The 23,405-nt window shown below is 41.9% G+C and overlaps 1 protein-coding gene across 2 annotated transcripts in view; it reads left to right on the top strand.

The window, feature by feature from the left end:
• Positions 1–20,739, top strand: part of BANP (BTG3 associated nuclear protein) — a 145,703-nt gene extending 124,964 nt beyond the window's left edge. For both annotated transcript variants that reach the window (XM_083456503.1, XM_083456504.1), the window contains exons 12-13: positions 11,447–11,593; positions 19,878–20,739. In XM_083456503.1, coding sequence (XP_083312629.1) covers positions 11,447–11,593; positions 19,878–19,949 — 219 coding nt within the window. In that variant the 3' untranslated portion in view covers positions 19,950–20,739. The remainder of the gene's footprint in view (positions 1–11,446; positions 11,594–19,877) is intronic.
• Positions 20,740–23,405: the final 2,666 nt, after the last annotated feature.

Genomic DNA, 23,405 nt, shown 5'->3' with positions numbered 1-23,405 from the left:
TCTCTTTTGAAAACTCCTCCTGCCAGTTATGATGTAAATTAAAACATTTGTAAAGTTTACTTACTTTTACTACTTGTTTCTGCCCCCCCCCCCCAGTGGAATTTGGCATAGCCCTGATGTTTTGAATGTAAACCAAAGGGCTACTTTAGTTTTTCTAAAACTAAGATACTGTGCCCAAGTAATGCTTGTGAACTTTGGAAGATCAGCACAGCTTTGCAGTGTAAAATTATTAGTGGATTCCAAGTACCTTCAACAGTTACCATAATTCCTTGGCACGAGCAATGGTAATTACCTAGTTAAAAGTGAGTTTATTTTGACGCGATTTTAATGATAAATATGGGCTGAACACAAACATGATTTGATTTGCTTGCCTTTTGAGGTTGACAAAAGGCAGCACTCAAAGAGATTCACATTCACTGGTTAGATGGCAAATAAATAATGAAGTTTATTTCACAAGAATTTTCACCACCTTGCCATTGTCGTCTTACTACTTGCTTGTCTGAACACAAAGCACACTATTCTTGCCAGATGTCTTTTCCTGGCTCCCTCAGTTCCAGCTTGTAGCTATAAGATAATGGGTAGCTGGTCTTTTACTTGAGCAACCTTAGGACCACTTCTGAACTATGTGGGACTTGCATGTGGGCTCCCACACCATGCTGAAACTTTCTTAAGAAATATTAACTTGCCTAAATCCACCTAGTGAGTTTTGTAGGTTGGTAAGGATTTAAACCAAGATCCCAAATAAGAAATCCCAGTAAAAGACTTGGGTCTACTACCCTATGCTAGTCCACTACTGAGCTATGAAGTTGCAAGTTGTAACCTTTTACTGTTACTTCTCCATGTCTAGGTACCAGCAGTTCCTGGTTGAAAGCCAAAGATCCCTGGCTGTGAGTGTTTCCCCCTATCCATTCTTTTCATCAGAGTGTATAATCAGTTTTTGCTGATAAGATGCTGCACAAAAATTGGTTAGGATGTTATTTCCTCTTGAACTTTGTGCAGACTTTGGCAGACATCCATATTTCTTGCCTTTAAGCCTTTTAACTGAGCTCTTGCACTCTGATGAAACTAATTCCGTAAGGAATTTCTCAAGGGGCAAATCAGACGTGACTTAGACCCCTTGTTCACATTTATTGGTCTAGAAGGCACTTTTGTGTAAATTTATACAAAAGGAATAAGTCCCCCTTGACCTTGAAGTATATTTGGCAATCATTTTCCACTTTGGCTACATCGTGTTGCAACCGGATGTTTCCCACTAGCCAGCCAGTTTGGCAAGTCACTACTTATTAGTCACTGCAGAGCCCATATTGGGGAGAAGTGGGGGAAGCAATTGGGCCATTGCCATTTAGCTTGGTCCTTACCCTTCTGTTGTATTTCCAACAGCTAAGTCCTGATTACACTTCCCTGATCTTGGTTTATTCACTTCCATGAGAAGTCAGTTTCTTTAGCAAGGCTTTACTGTAGGTTTGTACAACCCCACCTCCAAAAGTCGTAGACAAACATTTAAGCTGTCTTCTGTATGTTTCTCAGAACAGAGACTAATTATAGAATCTGGCTCAGGTTGTACTTCAAAAGGAAAGGTTCGAGGGATATTTCTGCATGGGGTTTTTATTTTTATTTTTAAGCAGCCTCAGATTTTTGGCTGCTTTTATTAGAAGCCTTTGGCCAGTCAATGTATCAGCTCACTTTCAAACACTGTAGTTTGGCTCATTTTTGGTAATGGTCTGAGAGTTCAGTAAAAGAGCCTCTTGGGGCAAGAAGTAGTCCATTAAACATCTGTTACTGTTGGTGTATGAGCAAGTCTGCCAGTCTACTGAAGCCAGTTTATGCAGAGTCTTCCTTAACTGCTTAAGCCAACTTGAGCCTGAACTATGACCAGCCAATTAGCTTTTGGCAGTGGCTCCAAAGAAAACAACTTAACAGAAGAAGTAGAGGCTTTGCAATGCACATTCTCCAGGATCCACAATGGCTTGTAGCTTTGTGTATTGATGTAGAATTTGCCTTCACTGACCAGGAAAGCTTTTCTCCTTGTAGCCTCATCCTTCACTTCCAGTCCATGTGGAATGTTTACTGTAATAAGGGATACTCCATAGTGATTCTACGTAAAACTGCACTTCATCTTCACATGCAAAGCTAATCATTATGGGTTCAGTTCAGTTTTGCAGGTGCAAGAGTAGTTCCCAATGGGATTGTTTGCTTTTGTTATTACCAAGTATTCTGCTAGAACTTTGACATTCAAAATTAAATAATCTTCCTATAAGTATAAACCTGAACAATTTTGGAACAGGGATTATATTTGCTCTGGAGTAATGGTCTTTGACAGCACTGTAGTACAGAGCCCACACATGCTCACATTTTTAAAAGGCATAATAGGATCTGGAACAGTATGGAAAATTCTCAAATTCCAAATTTTGGAATATAGAGTCTATAAAGCAACACAGAGAGGAGGAGTTTTTCTTGGAATATTTCACATTCTAGAACACAGCATTAAATGTTTTTTGTATGTCTAGTCAAACAAGCACCTGGTATTTTCCCATTCTTGACCTTAAATATAGGAATGGCAAAAAATGTGTTACCTTTAAAGAAGAAAAGAAAAAGAAAGTCAGAGGTATTGGACATTTAGGACAATAATTGATTTTCAAAATGAAATCCCTGTAATATAATCCAGAAAATTGTCTTTGTTATACATTGATGCTGTAAATCCTCACCAGAATCACACACAGTAAGAGCTCCTGAACAAATTATCCAGTTGCATAATTGAAGAAAATAAAACTTTCTTGAAATCGTGATGCATAATTATCTATCTATCTATCTATCTATCTATCTTCCTGGTGATGAATCTGATGCTGCTAGCATATCTTGGATTCAGATCTCTTCCCCCTAGAATAGCCTCTGTAATGGTTTACAGACAAGGGACCTAGATGAGGTAACTTTTCCTCCAGCAACTAGATAATATCCTGAAATTGCGTCCCCACTTTAATCAATGATTCATTAGAAAGCGTGCCTTTGTATGAATGCCAGTTTTCCAGTCTGATTTCCACCATGAAGTGTTTGTTTTGTCTTATTGTTTGGTGCATCATAATTGCTTGTTGTCTTTTCTTTTTAACTGTTGTGGGGACTTGATGATTCCTGGTTAAACAGTGTGTGTGTGTGTGTGTGTGTGTGTGTGAGAGAGAGAGAGAGAGAGAGAGAGAGAGAGAGATTTGATTTCAGCAGTAAATAGATCCTGTACTAAACTGCCTGTGATGAGGTGGGAAATGCACATTTATCCTTTATTTAGCACATCTCACTTGCTTAGACTCCACTGTGCAAAATTAACGATTTTTACTTGGAAGTAGTTCTCATTATATTCAGTGGAGCTTATTCCCAAATAAGTGTGCACAACATTGCTACCTTGGTGTAGCATCTTGCCATATTCTCCAGTATTCTCCCTTCCGGGAACAATGCATTATTTCTAAAGTTTACGTTTTAAGGGTAATGCTGCTCTTTTGTAAAATTGCAAAAGGGTGCAAAGCCGAGCATGTTATCTGGTTAGGGGCTGGCTACATGCAGCTCAATTTACCTGTGAGCAAAGGTGGTCTCTGCCTAAAACCCCATTAACAGTATCATTTAAAAAAGACCCTACTATGTTATTATGTACTAGCAAATACACATTATTATGGTTGGTGGTGTCTATGTACAGAAAGGACTTGTACACTACATTGCCTTACTCTTTGGGATCCCTTTCAAAGATGTCATGGATGGAGGGAAAGTCTTTACTCTCACTGCAGCAAGGTCCCAAGAACAGTGCTTTCATCCACAGGATTGAATGGGAACCATTACTAATATGGGTGAAAGTAAAAGGAGCACACTTTGAAATTATTTCTTTATTTATTGCATTTATATCCCACCTTTTTTCTCAAAGGAGTGCAAGGTGGCACAGATACCCCTCCTCATTTAATCCCAGTGACAAACCTGTGAAGTATGTTAGGCTGGGGGGGGGGGGATGACTGGCCAAAGTCACCTAGTGAGCTTCATGACTGAGTGGGAGGATTTGAACCCTGGTCTCTCAGGTCCTAGTCTAGCACTCTGTCCACTACTACATCATACTGACCTTTGGTGGAAACCTGGGAACTGTTATAAATAAAGAGCAGATTGGTTTTTAATTACTGTGATTATTCTTGTTCCTCAAGAGCCCAGGATCCCCTGGAAGCTATTTGTCTTTGCTTTTGGTTCTTATGCCACAGCTGTTGCTCCTGCTGCTGAACATCCGTTGCATTTTTTGGCTTGCTGGTGTTCTCCAAACAGGCCTGGGGAGCATCCTTTGGTTGCTTCTTTGAGGCCTTTGCATGAGGTTTGCCCTAACAACTAGGCGTAATATGCAGAAGAGAAGGAAAATGTTTTGGTACGTGGGGCAGGAGGCCTTAAAGTAATGATTTGTTTGTTTAAAGGTGCATGTCTTCCATCCATTTTGTATATCATGTTTGAAGCATTAGAATGCATATTCTGTCCAGCTAACTGACCCCATGGGCTGCTTTCTAGAAGCACAGAGCCAAACATGGTTTTAAAGAGCTGCCGTTGCTCTTTAGCTCCATGGTAGGCTCTTGCTGGCCCTGCATCCTAGCAGTGGAGGGAAAAAAATGTCCACAGAGTATCTAGATTTCCAGCATATATTTTCTGGGTCATAGATCCAGTATGATCTATGAGATGAGTATTATATGCTTGTATGGTGGTATCAGTGCTATTTTTTGACCTTCCAGAATTCACCATGAACACCCCCCTTGTCCTCTTACAATGGCAATGGCATTCCTGTAAGTTCTGACTGAAAAGAAGCCCTGGGTGGTATGTTGTTATTCATAAAGTAGCAAATGCAAAAAGATGCCAGCTGTTGGATCACAGCAGAGCACAAAGGCAAGTCCTGGGCTTGTTGGTAGCCCACTAGAGTTGCCAGCTCCTGCCCCTGAAATGGTTTCTGTTCCTTTTCAGAGCTCCAGAGTCTTCATGCTAGGACAGTAAGAGAACAACTCTTATTTTAAGGCTGCATGTGGTTCCAATATAATAAGCCACGGCATGCCAGTTGTTGTCTATCTCAGGTCAGCCATGTTTGCCCCAAATAGGCATTTCACATTAATTTTGTACAGGGCTATTTTTCTAGAAAAAAGAGGTGCCCAAACTCACCATGGGCGCCTTGCTTTTTCTCTTATAACGGCAATGGCATCCACCTGACAGGTGCCAGAACTGAGTTCCAGCTGGGGGAAAAACCCCTGGTTTTGTATCATTAACCATAACGTAATGGACTTCATGTTTCTTGGACATGCTGAGAGTAATATAGAGCAAAACTTTACCAGATCAGTTTCTACTGATGATATGTGAAAACTAAAAGCAGATGATAATCTTGAGGGTCAGGTGGTAATATTTATTGCACCAGGAAAGAGTCAAGATAATGAATAATATCTGCACAATTATTGGTTTCCTTTTCTACCTCCTGGTAGAGTTAAAAATGGTTTCAGTTTTCATAGCATGTTGGCTAAGGAATCCAGGAAAGGAAAACTAAACTAGATTAGTGGAATTTAAGCAAATTGCATCTTGACAGATTTAGAGCCTATGAAGAATTGGGTTGATGATAGCACACTTTAAACTACTGGTACTTAACCGTCACTTTGGTGGCAAGTATTTGGTTGTAAATATTACTCCAAATTTCAGTACACTATATCCAAACTTAAATATATGTAAGAAATGCTTCCCACATTGGTTAGAAAGGCAAGCACTCTCTCTTCCTTGTGAAAATGTGAGATCAGATGGGTTAACAAGTATGTTTCTTTTGCAAAAATGCAGAAGCTCCCCAAATACTCTTTGGAAATAATGGATCCATTCTAGAACATATTTTTTCTCTCCTGTTTTCTTGCTCACCTGCTTCTATTTCCTTGCAATTTCTCCAGAAGAAGGAACCTTAGTCCTGAAATTATATTAGAGGTCAATCAGAGCAGGCTTTACAGGATCCAAAGGTCTACCAGCAGCCCTGAATTTCTTCAGCCATAGCAGACTTCCAGACTTTTAAAATGGTTGCTTTGCAGTCCACAAAAGCTGGTCCATGACACCATATTTCTTCTGTTCCCTCCCTGCACTTTTAAAAAAAAGTTCATGCAGAAATTCTTGAAGCTGTTATTTGCATTGTTGAATATTTCAGTTATGAATGGTTTCTAAATAGCTGTACACAAAATAATTAAAATCTTATGTGTAAAAGGAACAATTTCTTTTATTGCACCATCATCTAGGAGACAGGAAGGAATAATGAGAAGATAAAATGAGAGCAGTCCTGTTGTGCATTGCTGAGTTCCTAATTTTAAAAAAAGGAAACAAATTTGGGATTTGCACAACCTAATTAAAAACAACACACCACTCAAAGCAGCAGTAACAAAACTGTACACCCTATATAGCTTTGGCTGCAGGGAGACTGAAGAACTTGTCCTTTTGAGAGAACAGGTTTTTGTTCCTTAGAACTATCCTCCTGCATGGAAATACTTAAAGTTAAAAATGAACATATATATGGTGGCTCCCTGAAGAATAATTGTGAGCAGTAAATATTAATGAACCAACTATGTGACCTGAGCAGTTACTAGGGTTTGGAAGCTTTGCCTTGAGAGAGAACTAGGGAGGCAAGGGAAAGAAGAAGGAAAATGTATTACCTTTTAATACTTTTTTCCTGGTCTGATAGTTAAATGCTAATTGGGAGCTATTCGCTGCAGATGGAAACTATTTTTAAATGGAATGAAGTGTGGGGGCAGAGAAAGATGTGCATTCTAGCTCAGGCCATTTTTTTCTAATTTTACTATTTCCCTAGAATTCGTAATGCAACCGCCTTCATAGTGCCATTGTTGTGAGAATGTGCAAAAAGTCAGGTGTTGAGGGGCTTTCATCCACCCATCAGAATAATTGACATTGAGTTGTATCTAATGCTAGTCCTATTCAGAATAGACCAATTGAAATTGATGAACGTGACCAACTGAAGTCTCATAATTCCAGTGGGCTGATAGTCAAATATAGCTGGATACAACCCATTGTGCAGCAGTTGTCCATGCTCCAACAACATGTGGAATATGCAGAAGAGGGATGGAGAACCTTACCTTTCTTCATAGAATCCAACATGTTCTAAACGACTGTAGGGGAATGGCTGTAGTTCTGTGGTGGAATGCATTCTTTGAATACAGTAGGTTCCAGGTTCAATCTCTGGCATTTCCAGGCTGAGAAATACAGTGGTACCTCGGGTTACAGACGCTTCAGGTTACAGATGCTTCAGGATACAGACACCCCTAACCCATAAATAGTACCTTGGGTTAAGAACTTTACTTCAGGATGAGAACAGAAATCGTGCGGCGGCAGCGGGAGGCCCCATTAGCTAAAGTGGTGCTTCAGGTTAAGGACAGTTTCAGGTAAAGAACAAATTAAGTTCTTAACCCACGGTACCACTGTATTCTTGTATCAACCTCAAAGAGCCGTTGCCTATTAGTGTAGTTTGGGGTGTGAGACCTGTGGCCTTCCATATGCTGGACTGCAACAACAAAAGTGAATGGAAAGCAAAATTATTTCCCCCCAGAAAGTCACAGCATATCTCTTTTTTGACCTTCTAAAATTGATTTTCTCTCTCTTCAAAGCTGGGCCTAAAGTGTTGAACTCCTTTTCTGCTCCTAAGCTGGGGGGGGCAGGGGAGAGAGGAGCATCTTCACAGCGTTTTCCCCCTCCCCACTTTTCCATTTGTCTATAAGTATCTTGTTAAACTGGAAGGGCACTTCTATTTTCTTTGGTTTTATTGACCATCTTATATTACCTATTTTGTATCAGTGTGAAAGGATGTCTAAGAAGCCCTCTGGAATTGCAAAAGAAAGTTCAGCCTTGGGGCAAGCTGTTTGTTTAGGGTTTTTCATAGAAGGGTTCCTTTTGTATTTTAAGGTCAGCAGCAGGTAAGGAATACAGAACTGAACTGGTGGTCTAGAGATCCTATGAACGGCCGGACAAAGGCAGTATTCTTGCTCAGGAACCACTTGCCAAAGTTCTCACATAGATCTCCAGGCTTTTTTGCTGTGCAAGAACAAAGACTTCCTTGCATTTGTAGCCTCAGTATAATTGTGCCACGGTTATTAGTATTTATCTGTTATCCTTTCCTGTCTCCTTTAAATGTTTTTGGAAACTTCTGAGCAGGAATGTATTTCTTTTAAAAAGCTCATAAACTTCCATAGGCAAGTACAGTGGGCGCTCCCTCTTCAGTTCCCAGTCTCACACTGTGCACTCCTCCATCCAGATCGAGATGTCCAAAGACAGAGAAAATCTGCTTTCTCCATTGAAACTAAACAGGGCAAGACTTTGCAAGCAAGTAGCATCTTGCGCTCACTGGCGCTTCTGTGCCTGGCAGAACTAGCTAAGTGGTTTCTTGGGGCAAGATCTTATTTTCCAGGATTCCTTGCACTGTGATTGGATTGTTCACAGCATCCAGTTAGGCCCCGGGAACTTTGGCAACATTGGAAAGGGCCCTGGGGCAAACCTCTCAAATTGGGCAATGCAGCCACTTGCAAGAAATAGTTGCACCAGGGCAACCGGTGTAGACACTCCTGCCATAACCGGGCAGTGTCAGCCTGAAGAAGGCTGGGATGAGCACTGTGAATCACACTTTCCCCTCTAATTATGCTCATTGATTTGTCAGGGGTGATGCAACAGATCCCTAGTGAATTTGGCAAAACAGTCTTATCTGAACTTATTTTCCCATCATGCAAAACAGCAAAAAATAAAAAATCTCTGCTGACTTTTTAAGCTACATTTTAGCTACCACAGCTCTGTAGTTTGAGTCCAAAAATCCCTGAAAGAATTCTTATGGCTGTAACTGTATGATTTGCAGAAACACAGTCTCACATTATCTGTGAGAATGGTTGTTCCCTGAAGGTGGCCTGCCACCATCCAGTACCCGTTAAAGAAGCATTTAAAAGATTTAGGGATTCAGCACAGCTGTGTTAATATTTTATTGCTTGTAAAAGCACATCTCTAAATATTCTCTGAAGTCCTGATGAGAAATGGGGGATGTATGAATGTGTTTCTTTGTAGAGCTTGGTGGTTATTTGCATTGTCTGCTGAAGACAGTGTGGTTGGTGGTGGCAGTGGTGCTTTTGGACTATACGGTAGGTCCTCTTTGTCATTTGATAACAAAAAGGAGATCCTGAGCCAACTGGAGAGGAGTGAAATGTACTGAGCTGTGACTGAGTCTGGACTGGCCCACACTTTGGCTCAGCAAATTCAAAAATAATACACTACAACGCTATACTGGCTTCCTTTTCACATTCTTCTTCGGTAAAAGGACGAGCTAGGGGGAAAAGAAGTCTCTTTTTTTACCAGTGTTCTTATCTGTCTCAGTAATAATTCCACAGGCAGGACAGTAGTTTTGAACAGCTGTAAAATAAATTAGATTAGAATCTCTACACTCTGCTTGCTCTCTGGTCCTATAACTTCATCACAGTCAGATGGTTTAATTAAGAGGCATCTCCTTCCCTTCCATCCCAGTATGTCTCAGCATTCCACTTGTGTCTACAGTTTACTTACAAACAAGTCTGGTATTTTTTTACTGTTAGCAAAATATTTAACCAGTTACTTATGACAGTTCATACAAATTTACAAAGCGGGAGTACTGTAGTGTTGGAAGCCCTGTAATTAAAGGTGTTATTACAACACATGAAAATGATCCATTGCTGTGAAAGAATTGGTCCATCTTCAGAATAATACAAATATTTAAGGAATACATTGACATTAAAAGTTTGCTCTGCCAGCTATGACACCAGATCCTCTCATCTGTATTCCTTTTGTGCCTCAAACAGAAAATACCAATTTGATCCTTTTTGTTGCAAATACCAGGCTAAGAAAGGAGGTTCTAGGGATTGGGTATAACAATGCTATTTATCAGAGTTTAGTACATTTGTGTTCTTCCTGCATTAAAAAAAAATCCACAAAAATAAATTGAACCTCTCATTTCTTGTTCTGATCTAAAGGAGGGGTAGAGCTGGGTACCATTCGCATACTGGTGAACATCCAACCCAAACCCCCTGATTATCTCTCCCAGTGGCCTCATATAGAGTTGAAAAGCATGGGGGAGAGGACGGAGCCCTGAAGCACCCAACAAGTGAGAGTCCAGGGGTCTGAACACTCACCCCCCAACACCACTTTCTGGACACAGCACACGAGGAAGGAACGGAACCACTGTATAACAGTTCTCTCAGCACGCAACTCCTCTTGACAGTCCAGAAAGATACCATGGGCAATGGCATTAAAAGCTGCAGAAAGATCCAGCAGAACCAGGAAACAGCTTTTCCCTCTATCCCTAGCCCACCAGAGTTCATCAACCAGCACAACCAAATCAGTTTCAGTCCCATGATGGGCCTTAATCCTGATTGGAAGGGATCCAAATGATCCCTTCAATGACCACCCACTCAGTCACCTTGCCCAGGAATGGGAGATTTGCAAGACCTTGGACATAAACAGTGTTTTCAGCACAATTTTTTCCTCTAACTATAGGAGCTATTTTATTGGATTAACAGGAAAATCTGGTAAAATTAATCTGAATACATAGTCCAGGAATACAAATGCATTCTCTTTAAACATGAGTATACACTGCCTATTTCCCCCCCAGGTTGTTTGTTCACAATATACTGCTTTTGACCATATGAGCAATCCAGATATTTCGATGGAATGCTCTCACTTGGCCAGAGCTTGTCATGCCCACCAGGTGACTGTGGAAGTGGCCCCAGCAAGTTCTGTAGAAGTGCTTATTAAAAGAGCTGTTGAGACCATGAGGATTTAATCTCAAATGCTTCCATGCCTGAAAAAAGTATTGCGTGAATGAATGATTCCTCAATTAAAATAGGACTTGACGAGCACTAATTTTGTTAAATCTGCTATGAATGGTCCTTATGAGAAGCTGGTGAAATTATCATAGTGGTGATGGAAAATATGATGTGCTTATTACCAAGGGCAGGATTTCAACAGTTTGAGGGAAATTTCTTCCTTGTTGTTCCTAAAATATTGCCACCTTACCGGTTGCAAAGAAATGTCTAGCTAGATTTGTATAAATAAAAGATAAAGCTGGCACAATTTTAACTCCATTATCTTAACACAATGGACTTCATTGTTATATTAATCATGAAAATCAATATGTTTTTATCCAATGGAAAAAGCTTTGGATTTTAGACCATAAGAGAGATAAAGCATTAAATGCCTATTGAGTTAGGAAAAAAATATTTTTTCATCAAGTCTTTCAGACAAGGACAATATTTTCCTCTCCTTCTGGGAACTCTTGTAGTCTGACTTAATAGTTACTGACTAAGGGGTTGGTTGAGCTTTTGGGGGGCTTGCATCTGTTCTTGGTCTTCCAGATGTTTCATGATACCTTTGTGATGATGTCTGCTTACAGGATCTCTCTCTATTGGTTTGTCTGCAGGTGCTGCCGGGCGCTCGATTGATTGCTGTTGCCTCACCAGCTGATCCTGCAGCTGGTGGCGTTGATGGATCTCCACTCCAAGGGAGTGATATCCAAGTCCAGTATGTCCAGCTGGCGCCTGTGACGGACCACTCAGCTGCTAATCAAGTACGTAGATCTTTTCTCTGTTTGAAAAGGAATGATGGGCATTTGTCTCCCTCTGGGCCTGTAATTCTCAGTTTTTGTAAAAGTGTTGCCTATAGTAAGTGTGTTCTTTTATATTTAATGATAACTATCTCTCTCCTGCCTCAGTTTCAAGTTTAGTGGATTTGCCCTATAATGGCATCTGGAATCTATGCCTTGGATACCATTTGTATACATTTGTTTATTTTGCACAGTTTGTCCTGTTTTTCATAGCATCAGAACAGAACAGTACTGTTGTGCTGTTGTGTTGCTTGTGGGCTTCCCTTTGGGGCATCTGGTTGGCCAATGTGAGAACAGGATGCTAGACTAGATGGGACTTTGGCCTGATCTAACAGGGCCCCTTTTATCTTATTATGATCTTACTGTAGGTAGAAGGAGCACATATGCCTAAATATTTCCACCAGCCCTGAGTGAGGAAGCCTATGAGTTCTACTTAGAATCTGAGGCTCTCTTTCGAAAAACAAAATAAAAGTATGATGATTATTTAAAGGGTCTCACTTAAGAGTTTTATGTCTTTTCATGAAAGACTGAGCTGTTGATCCAGGAGTTTCCCAAAGTTTCTTAAGCTGAACTTCATTCTTGGCGCACATGCCAAGGCTGGCTACTGCTGCTTAAGTGTAGTGTGCCCCAGCATCTTTGGCACTGTATCTTAATAGTGTCCTTGGAAGCGATCTGCAAATTAAGCCAGGGTTCCAAGTCAAGCTGGTTTCAGGCCAAGTCCCCCAAAGCAAGAGGCAGATCCAGGCAGACTCAAGAGCTACTTGTTACCCAAGGGTGAGCTGGAGGCAGGTTCAAGAGTGCTGGGGGTCAGAGCCAGGAAATCAAGTCAGCCCAAGGTGAGTCACTCCAGAGCTTGGCAGTTCCCAGAGCCAAGAACATTCTGTACTCTTTCCATAGCCAAATGGGGGAAGCAAACTTTGGCCTCAGAACCAAAAGGATATGACCCCAGACTCTAAATCAGCATGTGTAGGCCTCTAGCTTTTTCTTGGATTGTGATGTGGCCTGAATGAGCTCCCCAGCCCTGGTGCAGATGAAGTGACCGGGGAGAACACAATGACGAGTTGTGGTTACATCTCTTCTACACACTGCCAAGCCATAATACTACTGATACAGTATTGCCGCTTATGGTGCTTCCATTCCTAGAGTTCAGATTGTCAGCTTTTCCATTCCCAGCCCCTGTTTTGTAGCTATTTCTAACCTGGCTGCAACCATTGGCTCAGATTAGTGTGTTCCATGATTTAAGTTAGAATGGTACTCTTCTACTTGACATGCTTCTACACTTTTTTGCCAGCTTGAGGTGCCTTTCTCTATATAAATTATAGCTCTGCAATGGGTTTTTTTGCAAGCCAAAGGCCCGGTGTTTCAGGGGCCTCCTTTTGGAAGCAACTCCATTAAGGGGCAGCAGAGTGGTTTGGAATGTCCAAAAGACAGCTGTCTTGTACCTCCTTTTTGGATACAGACAGAGCAGGTAGAGCAACCTGGAGCACACAAAGCTTTTTTTTCTTCATTAGGCAGCATAAAAATGTATAGAATTCTTGGTGAAAGAAGGAGCAGGGTGCCTGGTTGTATGTTACAAATATCTATAGGCAATTTGGGTGCTTTATACTCTTCATTGCAAAACATTTGACGCTACAGTGGTGCCTCGCAAGACGAAAAGAATCTGTTCCGTGAGTCTCTTCGTCTTGCGGTTTTTATCGTCTTGCGAAGCAAGCCCATTAGCGGATTAGCGCTATTAGCACTATTAGCGGTTTAGCGGCTATTAGCGGCTATTAAAGGTTTAAGGGATTAGCAGATTAGCTGCTAAAAGGCTATTAGCGGCTTAGATCAGCTGTTAAGTGGCTTAGCGATCAGCTGTTAAGCGGCTTAGCGAACAGCTGTTAAGCGGCTTAGGGGCTTGGGAAAAAGGGGGGGAGGGGGGGAAAAACCCAGGAATCGCAAGGCATTTTCGTCTTGCGAAGCAAGCCCATAGCAAATTCGTCCTGCGAAGCACCTCCAAAACGGAAAACCCTTTCGTCTAGCGGGTTTTCCGTCTTGCGAGGCATTCGTCTTGTGGGGCACCACTGAATAATCTTGCATAACACTTTATATCTGTCCACAAATATTCAGACTGTTTTGTGGAAACCTGGGGTTCCCTTTTGTAAAGATAAGGAATGATGAACCCGCTCCCCCTGAAAGATATCTTGCCTGCCGTTGCCCATTCCCCCCTGTAGCTCCAGGGAGTTTGGGATGTACTTGAGGTTAGGAGTGGGTGAATCTGTCCATTTTTGTTTTTCTCAGTTTCTAATTTTTCCACGCTTAAGTTCAATTCTCCAATTTCCACATCAGTTTGTGATTTATTTTTTTAAAGTCCTCATGACAATTCTTCAGCAAATTTCTAATATCACATTTTCCCCTACTAGACACATATTTAAAGCAGTTTCTCCCAACACTGTACATTTATGTATGTTATTTCCACTAATACATACGTTTATATGCACACTTTACCCTAACATATGCATTTTTGTACACATTGCTTGGCTGGAGAATTGCATTGCAAAATTCGGAGAATGGTGAATTTCAAATTGTCCCTTGCTGGTACTGTTTGTTTCCAAGAGTGTGTATCAAACATGGAACAACCCCTTCTCAAATCCATAATTCTTTATTTCTGGAAGCTGAATGGCACTGTATGGCCCTAGCACTGTTGATAATACACAGGATGTATGCAGTATTGTAGGCCTGGGAATAGCTAAAGGAGTACGATTAAACACATTTCTCAAAGAAGAAGGAATATATGGGCTGGCCAGTTACTTAAAGCTGGTGTGAAGTTCCAATCAGTCCCCACCCACAACTGGCAGTACACAAAACTATCCTCATTAATAATAAAAAGTCCCCCTCCTCTCCAATCCCTTCCCGGTCTGAAATGTGCTTTTAGAGATGATCGGACTGTTGTGGAATATTATGTAACCTTTGGTGTTGATGCCTTCTGGGTGGGGGATCACAAGGCAGCATGAACTCAAGAGTGTCTGCAGGTCATCTATTGAACAACATGTGTCATATCTTGCCAAGCCTCTCTTGCCAGCTGTACAGTGTCAAGTTCAAACTTGTTATGTTGGCAAACCCTTTTCAACATCAGCTTGTCTGCAGAAAAGCCCTGTTCATTGCAGAGAACTCTCATCTATATGGCATGCTGCTCAGGCCCCACAGGTCACTCTGCATGAATTGAGAGCATATCCTCAAAAATGCCCAGTGCTGCAGGGAAAGATCAGTTGTTGAACTTCCCCTATCAAACTATCTTTCATTGGGAGTTGGTTCGCCAGAAGAATCAGTGTGTTGAGGAGCCCTAGATTCCCTGGAGCAAGTGGAACATAGTTCATGTATTCATTTAGGCACCTTAGCTCTGGAACTACCTTCCAAGGAATGTTAAGACTGGCCCCAAAAGTATGAGCAGGAGGGTCTTGAAATACAGTGGCAGAACCCCCCCCCCCCAACACATGCAACACAGGAGTGTGGGTTTCTCAAGAACTTCCCACTTAGCTCTTGAATCCAGCTGTGGGTGGAGAAGCATTTGCATAAGGCAGTGAGTGATTTCACCCACTGAAAATATTTTAATGCTACCATTCTGTGGGATTATAAGAGAAAAAAAGTGAGTGTCACCATGAAAGTGTTACTTATTGGAACAATTCCAAATGCAATTCCAAATCTCAGATTTTCTGTGTGTGCCAAACCATTGCTGCTAAATAAAGCAGCTATGGCAATAGCCCATCCTTTCTCTAAGGCACTAGGACTCTTTCCAAATGTCCCTCAGACATACGGAAGGCAAAAACCTTCACTGTCATCTGAGTTGATGCCATAGACAGTTGTCTTCACAGCAGGAGAGTCCTGCTTTCTTAAGTTTGCTTTTTGACCTAGAAAGTGTTCCGCAGACATCTATTGCTGCTGGAGTGATGAAGGGTTCACGCATCATATAATCAGAAGTGTTCTCTTTTAGCAAACTGCCCTCCTGGTTCCTGGCCTCTGAATTTTCCCATAAATTACCTTCCAACCGGGTGAGAGGCATGGCTCGCGACTTCATCCTCCCCTTTTGCTGCTCAGATTTTGACAGGAGTCGGCCGTTTTGAATCCAGCGATAAATCTTTACATCTGTCTCCCACACCATTGGCAGCGACAGTGGAATTGCTCTCTTTCAGACACTTTGCGCCGTGTTAGCTTTTAATATTGTGGTTAACCACAGAGATTATACCATGCTGAAGATAAACTGAAAGGAATGTTGAAACTTAAATGAAGGAGTGGGGTATGTTAAAATGCAGACAAGGGTAGAGATGGCTTTGCTGGAACTGGCAGGGCTGACTGCAGAGCCCAAATCAGTATGGGCAGCCCATGAAAACAGTTTGATTTCTGAATAAAAAGAGAGGATGCTGAGGGGTTGGTGCTGCAGTAAAGCTGATGCAGGAAACGTGCACTGGATTATACCTTCCTTTGGGGAGTTTTTACTCCTGGATTTCCTGCTTAGCACTACAGCCACAATCCAGGAAGCACAGGAAAGGGTCATCAAATGCACCCTTTTGGTACAGCTTCAGTTGCTGTGAGGATGTTTTTTTGAGTTGCGCAGAATTTTTCACCAGTTAGACAACCTTGCCTAACTCCAGCACTTGCATGCTTCCACCCCAATGCAGGCTTGCTGACGTACAGTTTGTATCTTTTACTCAGTGTCAACAAAGCTATAGTTAGCACTATTTAATGTGCTCCACAGCAATTTTGGTCTCAACAGGCACCATTTAGCACTTTCCGGATTCAGCGCAAAACACAGATATTAATAACCGCCCACCTGAGGACTTGTGGCCCACAAATTAGGTGCTTAGGTGGCTAATGGATAACATTCTTGTGGCGGAGTATGAACAAGGCAGCTTCAGGCGTGAACAGATGCCAGCTTGCAACCCATCTCACGTCTAGGCTCCTTGTTTATTTTCACGCGCTGATTAAGTTCTTTCCTTACAGAAGTTCTAATGGTTCCTGACATGTTAAATTACAGCAATAACATTGGGAGTACCACACAAGAATTGTTTTTCCTTCCCTTTGCTGAAATTGGTGCGAGGGGAAATGGCTTCCACTTTAAAGCCAGCCCTTCGAAAGCCTTTCACATCTGGCTAAATTTTGGATAATTAAGCCTGGGTTTGCAAAGAAGCTGTTTTAGAGAGTTCTTTCTTCCAGGTGTTTGGGTGGCCACTTCAGCTGCAGACAAACTGTTGTTGTGAATGTTCATATTGGTAACTTAAAAAAATAAAGAATAAAGTGAGCATTACCCAAATGGCCTGTAAAATTGAAGGCGGGTGGGGGGAGGTGTTGGGAAGTCTGTAGCTGGCAGGAGAACAAACAGAAGTAGGCAGTAATTCATTTTAATGTGTGTGACCTTAATTTGAGAACAAAGTGTTGCCATTTTGAACTTCATAGGCTCTCTGTATTAATAAGCTAATCATTCACCACACAAGGGAGGAAAATCATTAGTTGGACTTTTATTCACTGGACAGTGAACCCTTTTCAGCTAGGACTCCCTGGCCCCATTTCCAGAGATTGCAAAGAGGTGATGGAAGAGTTGGACTATTAAATTTAAAAACAGATAGCCACTGTGCATTGGTTAGAACATAACTCCTACTGGCTTAACACTAGGCGACACAAAACCTGGTTTTGTAAAACCTAAAGCTTTTATGTCGCCTCTGAAAATGCTGGTGCTTTGGTGTGGGCTTCATGGGAAAATAATTTCTGGGGGACAGCAGGGAAATTGACAGAGACTGATTTCTTTACGTGGGATGCAAGTGAAAAAGCTAAAATCTGTCTTCTTTGCCTGTACTCATAGTCACAGTGGAATATAGCAAAGAAGGTGTCATCTTAAGCCAGGGTGAGCAGACTTCACACTTGTCAAATTTACCTAGGTTTTTTTTTTTTTTTAATGCCCCCCCCCCCCCCCGATCTACCAACTGGAGACAGTTGGAAAAGACAATACAGTACGAATTAAAGAACAGGATGCCTCTGAGCACTGTGAAGTTGTTTATTGTACCAGTCCTTTCACATAATGGTCCACTCTAGGTTAACCCTGAACATTCTTGATTTTAGCACCCTAATTTAGATGGGAAAAGTCATTTCCTTAATGGCTTTTTTCAACAGTCACAAGTCAGAAACGTTTGCTGGACTGCTGCAGATCACCCAGAAATATACCTGTAAATCCTGATCTACCTTCTGCTCATCTCTGCTTTAAGCTATGCAGCATTAAGACGGGGTGGGGACCTGGATGTGGCAGGTGGGCCAAATTGTTATTTCCCTGACCCTTTGTGGGTGGGGCCAGTCACCAGCATTGCAGTGATATTAAGTGACTTGCTTGCAGAGCTCCTTTCAAAGCACTATCTTGTGGAGTGCTTTGAAAGGGACCTAGTGATTGGTGGGTCTTACTTAGCCCCACTCAAAGTGTTTTGCAGGCACTGCCGACCAGCTGCTTTCAGTTGAGCCATACTGTATACGACTTCAGTGCAGAACAAGTGGGCATGGCTTGGCCGAAATAACCCTTGTGGGTCAAATGGGGAGAGTGAGGATTGGGGCTAATTAGGCCTATGAAGATAGCATCAACTCTGTGTGTCTTCTTTTTCACATAGCAGAAATTCCTTCCCAGATTAACTTCAGCAATACTTTTGTACTGTTTGGTAAGCAGTCCAAGGAATATTTATTGATTATTTATTGAAAAATTATTGATCCTCTAAATCTAATAAATTTGTGGTGGTGGGGATGATGATAATAGTGGCTATCCCAGTATGTTGCCTTCGATTGAATAAGAGAGTGAAGAGGATGCTGCTTCTGAAAAGGGATAGCTCTTTCTGTCCAAGAAGGCTGAAATAGTTACATTCAGCTCCTGAATTATTTGCCTCTATCTGCACTGCTGCTTGGAAGAGGCAAAGCAAAATAATTCAGGAGTGGAATGTAACTATTTCAGCTAATAAGAGCCAGCTACTCCTAAATCTCCAAGTGGTTGTGTTTGATCCAAATAGTGCTGAAAGCACTCCTGGGGCCTTTTCTGGAACTTTCAAAAGTGCCTCACTGTATCACGTTATAGCAAAACATGTATTCCCCCAATCTCTGGCAACTTTCCTACTTCTTTTCTAGAAGTAATACAGTAAGGTGGCAGTGAGGTCTCTGGGGTCCTTTGGAGTGTTCTTACCTTGGCACCCCAGGGAGTTGCAAGGCAAACAAAAATACAGTGGTACCTCGGGTTAAGTACTTAATTCGTTCCGGAGGTCCTTTCTTAACCTGAAACTGTTCTTAACCTGAAGCACCACTTTAGCTAATGGGGCCTCCCGCTGCTGCCGCGCTGCCGGAGCACGTTTTCTGTTCTCATCCTGAAGCAAAGTTCTTAACCCGAGGTACTATTTCTGGGTTAGCGGAGTCTCTAACCTGAAGCATATATAACCCGAGGTACCACTGTACATGGGTGTCTTGTTGCTCCAGTTTTATTACTCAGATTAGTTCCACCACCTGCTGGGTTTAAGAAGAGTAGAACTCTTCTTTATTACAAGGAGGCAGTCTAAATGGGGTACCAACTCTGCCAGCTTCTGGTCTCCATCCACTCAAACTCTCCTAGAACATTGGCATACATTTTCTGACACTGTTGCCAGAGTCAGATACATGATGTCTTCATGCGACTATAGAGGTGTCATAGCAGACAGTTGTGGATTTGAGTCAGGAACCAAATGCATAGCTGCTCCAAGGCACAGAGCTTCTGCTGACTCCAGACCTGAAGACCCTTAATCAAAGATTTGGATGTGGAAACATTGCTATGAAAAGAGGGCATCCTCTGCTTTATGAACGGTTTTCTGATGTAGGATCTAGGGCAGAGTAAGCCTGGGATTTCCTGGTCCATTGCAAAAGATTATATTGGCTGATTCATCAGAATTAGTCAGAGCCCAGGTGGGACATTTAAATAAAGATTTACTAAGGATTGCCTGTAATGCCAAAATTAATGGCCACCAGAGCCTGAGGATAGGCAACCAAGGATGAGATTGTCCCAGACTGTTCGTCTTAGAGCCAGATGGTTGGACCTAAATGGGCCTTGGTTTTGACACAGCACAGGAATTATTCCATTGAATCTCAAGAGCTTCTAGGATTTCTTGTTGTTGGCAGCGGTTGTTTGGACAGGATAGACGGTCTTAACCACCCTTGAACTGAGTGGCCAAGCCTGCTAATAATGGTAAACCTGTGGCATGTTTGTCTGTCTCTCTCTCTTGTGCAGAGCACAGATTCTCTTCAGTCAGCCATCCAGCCGGAAATGCAGATAGACCACGGAGGCATTCAGATTCAGTGAAATGGAGTCAGTGAGAAGCAGAAGCACCACCACCACCAAACTCCACTCCAGCCACCTTGTCTGGCAGCTGAAGATCTTCTCAGCTTGGAGGATATTCTCCCTACCCTCTCCTGTACATAAGAGTGTGAGCCAGCTCCATTGAACTGATTGTTTGGAACCCCCTCCCACAGGTCCTCAAATGAAGCAGCTCCCTAGAATCTGATGTGCGGATGAAGAGAACTGCCATCATTTTCACTCCAGTGCAAAAGACTCCTAATGGACGTGGTTTAGCCATAACTGAAAGAAAAAGATGTTTTTGCAGAAGATGAAAGCTAGCTAACCTTAATTAATCAAAAGATTACAAGTGAATTGATGTGCCACCTTTCATCTCCGTGACTCATCCTTGTAAACGTCTCTAGATACCTTATCAGACTCTTGCCTGTCTTGCAGTACATACCTTACCACACAGAAAGAATCAAGAGTGCAAATATATTTTGCTGTTGAAAGAAGAATTTTTTAATTTGCTATGTTTATAACGAGAGAGAGAGAGAGATGGATGTATTTAAGAAAGAAAATGGGGGGAAGCCCATTATCACAATTGTTAGCTTTTTTGCTGCTGTTTTTTCTGTTTTGTTTCAGTGTAACCGAAATTAATTTTTTTAAAAAGGAAAAGAACAAATTTCCATACACATACAACCCTTGCCTTTTTTGTTGATATTGTTGCTTAACTACTTTTCTAAAGAGGGGTTAACTACTATCCAACACTTGTAATTATGCATTTCTAAATAAATAAATGTGTATTTATGAAGAGCATCCTTCTCTTGCCTGTCTGTGGAATATAACTCTTCTGAAAGACTTGCCTTTTCACATAGTAGTGCTTTACTCCCACATTAATTTTACTCAGACTTTCTTCATCCAGGATGAAAAGCCCCCTCACTCTCATTGCCACCTGCCTCAGTGACAGGGCCCCCTGGAACAGAGCATCTGAAGACGATCTTAACATCCAAGGCTGATGTGAAGACAAGTAATCCTTTAGCTCTTTAAAAGTAGGTCTCTGAACTCTGAGTTGAGTTTGAAGCCAGTGTTACTGTTTAAACACAGAGGTGATATGACCCCAAAGCCCAGATACACTTAGCACCCTAGCAGCTATGTTTTGGACTAAATACAGTCATAATGCATCATCTCCTACAGTCCCAGTAATATGTAAGGATAGATTCCAGCATTTCTCTTACAAGTAAAAAAATAAAATAAAATTGGGGCTTTGGAACATGGATACTTGGATTAGGGCTTTTCACTGAAAGAAACATTCCTTGCTGGGATGGATAGGGGTTCCCTCAGCTCATTGCTGCAGAATTAGATCACGTCACACCTCAGATTTGAAGCACTTCAGGTTGCTTTGCCTCTTCTTCCAAAACCTTGGATTGTAGGCCACAAAGGGTGTGTGTGTCAATAATTGTATGCAGTTGGCAGAATTGGATTAAATTTGCAGGCGTAGGCATCCCTATTGTATGCATGAACATGGCATACAACTTAAAGGTGTTCCTAGGCACTGCTGCTGATATGTTACTTCTGCATCCCTTCCAAAAACACTGTAAATTGGAAGTAAAGAAAGAGCCCTGCTATAGTTGCTGAAAGCTAGACCTGCCAGTCACAGAACTACACTCCCCTCCCCGGCCTCTCCCTTCCCCTCTGCCAGGCATTTTCTAGTTTTGGTGAGGTTGGGGGAGTGTACAAAAGAGTATCAAACTAGTAAACTAAACAAAAAATAGAAGTCCCCCCAGCTCTGAGTTGGTTCTAAAGCTTCAGAGCCAGCCTGCTTTCTCTCATACTACCTCAGATCCAAATATCTCTGAAATGAACCTCAGACTCATGCTTCGTCTGAAGTGAATACATAGTCATAACTGGGTTGGGCCCAGCTACCCCCCTATCTAGACAGGGATAGTCTAACTTCTGTAATGATTCAGAAACCAGCTGGTACAGAATTCAGCAGCCAGGCTGCTCACCAGGCCAAGACGGTTTGAGCATATTACACTGATCCTGGCCCGACTGCACTGGTTGCCAGTTAGTCTCCAGGCCCAATTCAAAGTACTGGTTTTGACCTATAAAGCTTCAAATGGCTCAGGCCTGCAGTACCTGAAGGCATGCTTCTCCCCATATGAACTGACACGAACCCTGCGACCTGAGGCCCTTCTTTGTGTACCCCTTTCATGAGAGGGCCGGAGAGTGGCAACACGAGAACCGACCTTTTCTGTGGTGGTTTCCTATTTGTGGGATGCCCTCCCCTGGAATGCTCTCACCGGCACCATAATTACTTCTTTGGTGATCACTCGTAGCCGAGTAAGATTGTCTGGTGCCAGGCAAAAGCATTTCTCTTCTCCTAGGTCTTTGGATAATTAAACCATCTATGGCCCTTTAAATTGTGTGGAGATGGTTTATTGTTTTGTTTGTTCCTATGTTATGTATTTTTGTATCTTTGTATTGCTAACCACCCTGTGATCCTCAGATGAAGGGCAGTATAGAAATAATGATGATGATGTCACTAAAGTGGGTGCCAGGCCATTTCAAGCCATGTATGTCATGGGCAGGTCTATGAGTTGCGCCCAGGCATCTAAATGCATCCTAGTTCATTGCATGCCTTGAGGCCCACCTCCTCCTGGAGACAGGTCATTAGGAAATACAAAGTAGTACATTCCATTTTGAAAATGATTGCAGACTGATTTTACCCACATACCTCCTGGCAATCAAATATTTCCTCTTCCCCCACTTTCCCCCTCTCTCTTGGTTATATGGCTCCTGAAAACTGGCTTTGGCTTGCCATCTTTTGCAACATGAAAAATAACCATTGCACACTTGTGGGATGTCTTTCTTCCAAATAGATCTCAAAGCAGTTAGCTGAGATTTCTTTTTTTCTGAATGCAAGGGCGTGTGTTTGTGCGTGCATACGCGAAGATCATTCCTGGAAAATGATGCTTTGAATTTTGGTTGGGGGTGTGTGCATTTGTAGTATGCTGGAATGAGCAAGGAGATGCAATTGCGCTGAGCCATTTGGGATTATCTGGTAGCACAGTAAATTAGTGTTACTTGATACATGCAAAGGGCAACAGTGGAGAATCCAGCAAGTGGAATTTTGCACGGTGGAATGCAATTAGCCATTTACAACATGGCAAGAATTCCAAGGTTAACACCCTTGTTCTTGTAAAATAGCATTTTGGGAATTTTCAGTAATGTTCTCTCCTGTAGTATAATGAATTAGTCTGCAAGAGAATTTTACAAAGGAACACTTTGCTCTCAGCAGCAGATATGTATGGGAAATTGCAATTGAGGAAAAATATTTTGACTTGAAACAAAAATGTGTTCTGGGCTTGGCAATTCTGTTGTGATAGTGTATTCTCCCCTCCCCCCCGTTAATAATAAATTAAAGCGTAGTTAAATAGAAAGCTAGGCTGAGCAAATTTGACAGATTGCTACGTACCCCAA

Source organism: Podarcis tiliguerta, assembly GCF_965153285.1.
Source record: "Podarcis tiliguerta genome assembly, chromosome: 8".
NCBI lineage: Eukaryota > Metazoa > Chordata > Lepidosauria > Squamata > Lacertidae > Podarcis > Podarcis tiliguerta.
The sequence above is the reverse complement of the archived record's forward strand: the minus strand, read 5'-3'. Positions and strand labels throughout refer to the sequence as shown.